Here is a 9,366-nt window from a genome sequence, read left to right as displayed (position 1 = left end):
GCCCTAAAATTGTTGAAGCATCAAAAATAGTAAGTGCAGTTAAACGCGGTAGACCGGGTCTTAAAAATGAACTTGGAAGGTGTTATAGCGGTGAAAATAAAAAAGCAATTATGAAGAAAATGTTAAGCCTTCAAAAACATGGGCTTGGCAAAAGCTAACTCTAAGTCTATGTAAACTAAAGCAAAAACATTATTTGCTCCGACCGACACAACGTAGAGACAATAAAATGAACAGTTACGTCAACAACAATATAAAACATCAATGTCAACAACATGAAAACAATTAACAACGATACCGGTAAAACAACAAGAAGAAAAAAATCGGCGTGTTTTTGTTTATCGAAGCATTACTATAGTTTCTCGCCATGACAACCGGGTGTAAACAGGAATTTTTCCAGGTTTAAAACTGAATTTCGACGGAGCACTGACACAAGCAGCTTTGAAATAAACAATGTAACAACGTTGCAAAACGCATTTCATTTTTATTAAAAAATTGTTGATTAACAAATGTTAGATTAATCTGTACGATCCAAAAAAATTACTCATTAAAATAAAATTTATTACTAAAATAAAATACAAAAATAAATAAATAATTTTGTCATAATGGGCTCGGGCCTGGGTAAGAGAAAACAACCAAAAAATCAACAAAAACCAGCAAACGACAACAACGCCAACAACAGCAACAACGCAAAAGCTCAAACCAAAACATCGACAACAGGAACGGACCCCCAGAAACACAGACCACATAATAACGAACACGACGAGGATGACGACAAAAAACATTCAAAACACGACGGCGGAAAGTCACATGACGCAGTCAAAGACACCAAACACGACAAAGATATGCTGAAAGACAAAGATGGCAATGGAATACCTGATTATGAAGATGAGGCCAAACGCGTCAAAATGTTGCACTCTTCATGTCAAAAGGAAAATTTAGAAAATGTTAAAACTCTTATCCACAAATACAAAGTAAGTCATTTATTACTGTTTGCTTGGAAGCTATGCTGACGTTTAGTTTTTCAATTTTAAAACACGAGTTGATCGACGAGTTGCTAGACAACTTGTTTAATACAGACGTGCTCAACATTGATTTTGTTAACATCAAGCGTGCTACCACCGGCCAACACTCAAAATAAGCTCAAATAAGAAAGACTTATATTGTATAGGAAGACAAAAATTTTGGTTTTAATAATTTTTCAAAACAAATTATCTGAAAATGTAAATGAATATTTGTTAAAAAACTACTTCATCTAATGAAGACTTCGGTGATAGAGAAGGATAAAGAGACAGGCAAGACAGCCCTCCACTTCTGTGCATCCAACAAAGATACGTTGGTTGCTGACGCTGTCTTGGATAATGATTCATCTTGTCTCAACATGAAAGATGCCAGTGGATTCACACCGTTCCTCCTCGCGTCAGTGGCGGGAAATTTGAAGATGGTGAAGTTCTTGAAGGAAAGAGGCACCAACGTGAAAACATGCGACAACGAAGGTCACACGGCTGCACACTGGACGGCTGGTTTGTTTTTCCCATTTTTTTTAGTTTCAATGTTTGCAGAAAATTTGATTCTACGGCTCTGAAATTGATGCCATGTGTTTTTTAATTATGTTTGGGTATATTAAGATCGTATTTTAAAACAATATTATAATTTTTACGCTAATAAATAAATGAAAAACAATTGTAACGCATTTATTGTTTTATACTGACCTATTCAAATAATCAAGTGAGTTAAATATTAAAAAATGGAGTCAATGATTACAACGTAACGAAAAACATTGAGCCAGTGTGTGGCCACGCAGAAGTTCTCGAGTACCTACACGACAACGGCGTGGAGCTGTCGACATGCGACAAGAACGGAGCCACGCCACTGCACTACGCCGTACACGGAAGTGATGATGTCAGTCGGGAGCAGAGCCAGAAAATGGTGAAGATGCTGCTGGCGAAGAAGGTGAAGGTCGATGCGATGGACGAGGATAAGAGAACTCCTCTGCTCTGGGCTGCAAGTTCAGGTCAGCAGGTCATTAATTAATTAATGTAATTAATGCGGTGGTGTCACGTCGAAAAGTAATGTTGGTGACGATTGGAATTTTATTGTTTAAGCATTATTATAGATTGAAATAAAATCATTTTGTTATTATAGGTTCACAAACTAAACAAAAAACGCTTTACGAAAGCTCAAATCTTTAATAAGCTTTAATAAAAATCTATAGTAAATAGAAAAAATAGTTAGTTATCAACGTTTCCAATATTAATGATACAATTTCACATACTTTATATGTTTCACTCCAAAAATAAAGACAGCTAGTTGAATATTTTGCGCGTGAAGCGTGTCATGGTTCGGCCGTTAAAACAGCAAACATTTCCCAAATTTTTCATTTATAAATTTTTCAACCAAACAGTTTTAAATTTATTTTCGACAAATTAGTAATTTTTTTCAATTTTCAAGTTTCCACTTGAAATTATAATCAATTATAATCATACATAAAAATTTAATAACAGTAAATATTAGTTTATCGAACAGTTGCAAATAAAAAATTATTTAAATTCAATATAACCAACAATAAAAAATAATCAAATATCAAATGTAGTCACATTTTCTCTCCCACTCTTTCTGCATCTCTCTCTCTCTCTCTCTCTCTCTCTCTATATATATATATATATATGATTTGTATATATTTATGATTTGTATATATAAAATATACAAATCATATATATATATATATATATATATATATATATATATGATTTATATATATATATTTTGTGAAATAAGTGACATGATTATTGATTTTGGAAAAATGGTTACAGTTTTGGGTTTTAAAATAGATAAAAATCTATGTATGGGTGAACATATAAAGGTTTTGGTAAAATCTTGTTCATTTCAATTGCGGCAATTGTATCGAATTTAAAAGAGTTTGAACAGATCAACCATGGTTACTCTGATTCATTCGTTTATACATTCTAGATTGGACTATTGTAATAGTTTGTTTTATGGTGCTTCGAAACATGAGATTGCTAAGTTGCAGACGGTTCAGAATAGAGCTGCAAGAATTGTTGTTGGTGCTAGTCGTGTTGAACATATTAGCCCAATTCTGTCGGAATTGCATTGGTTGCCGGTCAGCAAAAGAATTGTTTTTAAAATCTTTTTTTGGTTTATAGATGCTTAAACTGATTGGCTCCGTAATATCTGTCCGAAATGTTGATTGACAGATCATCGATTTCTTTAAAAACTGGCCTACGATCAGATCGAGGAAACTTGTTAGTGGTCCCGGTTACTAAACTAAAGATTGTATCACGTAGTTTTGCAGTTTATGGACCAAGGCATTGGAATGAACTTCCATATTTTTTGCGCCGGTCTGGTCTGACACTTCCCCAGTTCAAGAGTCAATTGAAGACATATCTTTTTTCCTTGTAGAAAATTGCCATAGTTGTAAAGCGCCTATGAGAATGTTTTTAATAGGCGCTATATAAATGATCATATAATATAATAATAATATATATATATACATATATATATTCGTATGTAAGAGATATGGTATATAAACAAGTACGATTTTATAACTCAACTGCTAATTTCATTCTGTTTTAATTACTGCGTTCGCTAATTAATTAATTAGTTTATTTAAAGTTTACTTTTTTGAAGTTTAGTTAATGCTGGTGGAGCATGTCTCTAATGGGTTTTTATTCGTGAATTTATTTATTTAATTCAATCACTTTCGTCATCTAGATATTTTTTGTGTTTTTCCCATTAATTTTAAAATTTATGAATTTTTGAAATCATTTTCAAAATTAGAATTCAAATAGGTAATGTTATTGAAACAGAGGTGATACAAAACCTTTGGATTTGAAGCAATAGACAATTTTTCATAACTAGAACTGCAATCATGCATGCATTCATTTAGTTTACTATTTTATCTGAAATTTTATACTCTACTACTACCTACTACTACTACTACTACAACTACTACAACAACAACAACAACTACTACTACTACTACTACTACTAGTACTAGTACTACTACTACTTCTACCACCACCACTACTACTACCATTTCTACCACCACTACTGCAGTAAATAAAATTATAAATTTTTAAACTTGAATTGAGCTTAATTAAATAAAAATCTACATTAAATTGAAAAATGGGTAGAAAAATAAAAATGGCAAAAATGATAAATATATTGGATGCGAGTATTAATTAATTTCCATAACAACAGTGTCATCAGCAATCGTTAATTAACTTTTGTTATGAATTTTCTGCTGGAACAAGTAGGAACAGATGTACGAGCGCTCCTAACATCGTGTTCATCATCACGTTCATCATCATGTTCATCATCATGTTCATCATCGTATTCATCATCATGTTCATCATCATGTTCATCATCATGTTCATCATCATGTTTCAATAAAACGTTCATTCAATGTGTGTGCGCTGCACAGCTGCTTTTGATGCATCGTTTGTTGATGATTACAAAATATATTAAATGATTAAAACGCCTTTAATAACGAAACTTATGTGCATACGGCTCCAGTACGGATAGTTTATTAAGTTGTATTTATTCCAGCTGCTAAAGAATTTGAGTTTTGATGAAAATGCCTACATAAAAAGACAGACATACAGACGGAAACATACACGCAAATCTTCAAACGAGTAGAAAAAAAGACAAATATACATCAACTCAAACAAACAAACAGATAAGTGAACAATAACATACAGACAGAGAGACACATACAAAAAGTATGACATTACCTGAACAATCCTCTTAACTTCCTCAAATGCATGCAAACATTACAAATACATAAGTGAACATGGATATTAAGAGAGAAACAAATCAAATTCGTCGTCTCCATGGTAACGCACGAAATTACGTAAATAACTGTAGACTGGTGATCGATGAGTTTGGGTTTTAAATGCATCGTTTTTATTGATTAGTCAGTTATTCTAAACTCTGGCTACATGCATTTTTTTACAACGATGGTAACGGAAAATACATTGAATAATTTTATGTGTGATTAACGTGCATAACATTGAAAAGTAGAATAAATCCATAAAAAACTTCGATCTAAAAATTTTCAGGCAATCAAATCTAACTTTTTATTAGAGCATTTAATGTTGTGAATATCTGTATTTTTGGCTAAAAACAAACAATACGAATTATGTCGTTAAGTCACTTAAACACGATAGTAGAAATTACAATAATAATAATTTATGTAGCGCTGAAACAACACCGAAAATAGCCAAAAACAGCTTTTAAGTGATGGCCGCCATAAATTACTTGTGCCACTTATTAGGTGCGTTCTTCACTCTACATGCTTGTAACATGCTCTTCAAAATATTTATGATTTACATGCAAATATTAATGAAAAAAAACCACAAGTTATGGTTGTCTCGTAAATAATTTCTTATCAGACAGGCTGTTCAACAAAACTGTAAAACAATAAATATTAGTCAAATGTTATCATAGTTTCTGTCACAAGATAGCTTTTTCTAGGTCCCAATATTAAGAAATATTATATTGCTTGTAAATTCCAAAGATTGTTCAACTATACTGCCATTTTCAAACTAATTATAGGAGCATTATTGTAAAAAGAACAGTTCTTAACACAGATATTATCACGACTATGTAAAAATATTTCTACTAAAACTTTCCTTATTTTTTTTTATTTATAATTACCAGAGAAGTAACTGTTTTTTTTATAGAGTTCATGGTCCAAACATGCTAATTTACCGTTTTTCAAATCAGTCTTATAAACAAGGAGTAAGCAAACTACGGCTCGAGAAGCTATTTTATGCGGCCCGCGGGGCCTTGTTCGCCATAAAAGGTCGTCAGCCAGACATTATAACTAAAAAAAGAAGCCACAAATCTTAAAAAATTCTCCCCGGGTCGAAAAAATTTGCTATTTAAGTACATATGCGGCCCTTCGAAGGTAAAATGGTTTTCAATGCGGCTTTCACAGCAAAAAGTTGGCTTACCCTTGTTATAAACATTAAATTTTACAAAATTCACAACTATTTTTTGAAGACCATAGAGTCAACAAAAAATTCAAACATGAATTATTATCAACAATATCCGTTGTTCAACACCATGGAACGTTTTTTTACCACGTTTTTAGCCACCGCCATAGAAATTATTAAGCTAATAAAATTTTACGATAATTCCGTAGTATGGTTTGCATATAAACATTGCATCATTAATAATAGCTAAATTATTTCTGTAAACGCTTTCCATTACTGACACAACAGGGAGGGATAAGATTTGTGAAATATTGTTGGACGCTGGAGCCAACATCGAATCAACTGACCAAGATGGACTGACAAGTCTGTTTAACTCTTTTAACTCTTGTGAAACAATATAATGAATATTTGAACAAATAAATTAAATAAATTAATAGTTAAAAAGTATTAAACAAAAACCGAACTAACGAACAATTAATCAAACAAACAAATCGAGTTATTCCATCAATCAATCATTCAATCGATTGAAAATTTGAATAATAAATTGGCCACTTATCAAATTATTTCATGCAGGTCTCCATTCGGCCGCAGCAAAAGGTTATCCCAAATGTATTGAAGTTCTCCTAAAGAGGAAGGCAAAGATCGAGGCTACTGATAAAAACGGTAAGAATGTGCCATCTGTTTGCGTTCCTTTCTAAAAATGATTTCATATGACATCGAATTTAATTTTTAAAATTAAAATAACCAATTTAATAAGCGTACAATATAATTAATCATTTCATTTTATTTCTTATGCAATAATAAATACAAACAGGGTAGCGAGCGATAACGTTGGTGGTAATTTCTATTATTGCGTTGTTCAGAAGCTTCAACGATATGCAAACGGCGTATGTATATTGGCGTGAGTAACACTTATTGCGTTTGATAGACTAGAAACTTTTTGCATTCGAATCTTGTTACTGCAACGCAGGTTTAGACGTCTTTTACCTTTAGCCACCTCATCACTTAACACTATAACAAAATATATGACAAGTCACCAATTAAAATTGAACGATTGCAAGCCCAAGTTATGATAAGCAAATTGTTAAAAATGCATATTATTGAAGATTTTATTGGACCATTTGATATCATAGGATGCACACCTCTGTTCTATGCTGTCCATCAAAATGAAATGGATTGTGCCAGGTTACTGTTGGAGAATAAGGCCAACACAAGTCACTGTGATAGGAAAGGAAGGAGGCTAGTTCAATGAATGCATCGATGAATAGATGAATTGATAGCTAAATAAGCAGGTCAATAGATTAATAAATGAATTGATCACATCACATTAACACGTGATTTCTCATCGCACCTCGCCACGTCACATCATATAACATCCGATTACATTACGAAATCACATCATCACATTTCCACATCACAAACAGTGTCGGCCATTGCGCTGCGTCAATAGGAAACTTGGAGGCGATGAAGTTGTTGAAGAAGCACAAAGCTGACCTCTGGCTGAAGAGCAAGGAGACAGGCGATATGCCTATCCACGAAGCCGCCATGGCAGGACACACAGGCAAGTTAATCAAATGCCCGCATGAATGTCAGTCTAGTGAAAGTCGAAAAATAATTAAGAGCTGATTTGTCTGTATTTGAATGAAATATAACCATAAAATTACTGTGGAAATTCATGTCAAAAGATGAATTTTTTAAAATATGATTTCCTGAAACCGGTTTGTCCAACAATTTTCAATGAAAACAAAATATCTTAATAATTTTTAGAAATTGTTCAAATTCTTATGGAGGGGGTTGACAAGGAAGACCAGAAAGAACAGATCAACAAAGGAAATAACCACGACAAGACCTGCCTGCACATGGCCGCCCTCTCAAACAATCTACCCTTGTGCAAACTTTTAGTGCAGAATGGAGCCAACGTAAATTCTCCCATGAAACACGGGGTAGAAAATTATTGCTACTAAATTATTTTTGCAGTTTCATATTCAATGACAAAAATATAATATAACTTTGTTGGCGCAGGACACGACATTGTACCCATACGATTGCGCAGTGATGAAACAGAACCAGGAATGTGCAAAGTACCTTAAACAAAATGGCGCCAAATCAAGCAAAGATGAAGATGACGACGATGACGACAAAAATAAAAATGATCCAAAGAAAGCGCCGCACAGAGCCGCTCCTGTTGCAACTGCGACAAAAAAACCAGTTGAGAAAAAAGAGATGGGTGTGCAAACAATTGAAAACAAAAACTCGGTCGTCCATAAGACGAACAGCGAAAGTCAAACCAGCCGAAACAATTTGGACGATAAAAAGAACAACAATAACAACAGCAGTGGTAATAACAAAAATAACAAGAACAACACAATGGACAAGGGAATTCAAACAATCGTTACCGGAAGATCACCAGAAACAAAGAGGAAGAATAAAAATAGCGATGACGAAAGTGGCAAGGAAGATTCTCCGAAGAAAACATCGCCTAAGAAGCAGGAAAAAGTTAAAAAATCTCCAAAGAAGAATACCGCCCGTTCCATAGAGGACGACGATAAGAGCCAACTTTACTCGAGCTTCGATGAAGAAGATGAGGAGGACTCTGGAAACGGAAGTGACGATGATAAAAAGAAGCAGAAAAACAAAAAAGATAACAAAAACAACGCTCAGCAGTCACCGCAGAAACAAAATGATGCCAACAGATCGCCTGCCAGAAACTACAACTCACAACCGCCCAACCAGCCCTTGGAACCGAGAAGACTAGTTAACTTGAATGTTCACCCAAACATCATCAGAGAACAGGTAGGTTCAATCATTGTATTTATTAAGTTGAATTTCATTTTCATTTCCGTAGGTGAAAGTTGTTTAGTATAATTATTTATGTACTTAATTATTTGTTCTTAGAGATTAAGATGTTTACAGGCGATTTTTAATACATTTTTTAACATAATCACACATTTTCACGTTAAAATCAATATTCAACCGTTGCAAAAAGTTTCATAAGAGGGATGGTTTAAAAAATTACCCACTTTGAATGCTTTCGATCAAAAGGTAAGAGCCTACGAGACCAAGCGCCTGGCAGCCATGAAACTGAACCACGCCAACCGCATGCAGATGAACGGCAAGGGATTCAGCGAGCAGAGATTGGTCCGCAAGTTGGCACGTGACTACAACGAAGATGCCCGCCCTGAAGACAGAATTCCATCCGGCCACTTCAAAACAATGAAAGATTTTCATAACTTTTTGAAAGGTGGTTGCGATGTGCACGAATTTTGTGACGTGTGTGAAGGTGGTTGTGGGATACTGATGAACGAGGTTTTATGGTTCTAAAACGTGAACGCTGATACTCTACACTAACTTTAATTTGTTTTGTTAGCTTTGGTAGATGGTGCTGATTGTGAATCTTATTGAAAACTGC

The 9,366-nt window shown here is 33.9% G+C and overlaps 1 protein-coding gene across 1 annotated transcript; it reads left to right on the top strand.

The window, feature by feature from the left end:
* Positions 1–1,234: 1,234 nt before the first annotated feature.
* Positions 1,235–7,921, top strand: HELRODRAFT_64830 (hypothetical protein; the record flags this gene model as incomplete). The annotated part of the gene is made up of 5 exons (XM_009017353.1): positions 1,235–1,520; positions 1,787–2,011; positions 6,246–6,320; positions 6,531–6,628; positions 7,805–7,921. Coding segments are annotated over 5 exons (801 nt in total), but the record flags the coding sequence as incomplete, so codon positions are not given.
* Positions 7,922–9,366: the final 1,445 nt, after the last annotated feature.

The sequence above is a fragment of the Helobdella robusta genome, assembly GCF_000326865.2.
Source record: "Helobdella robusta unplaced genomic scaffold HELROscaffold_2, whole genome shotgun sequence".
NCBI lineage: Eukaryota > Metazoa > Annelida > Clitellata > Rhynchobdellida > Glossiphoniidae > Helobdella > Helobdella robusta.
The sequence above is the reverse complement of the archived record's forward strand: the minus strand, read 5'-3'. Positions and strand labels throughout refer to the sequence as shown.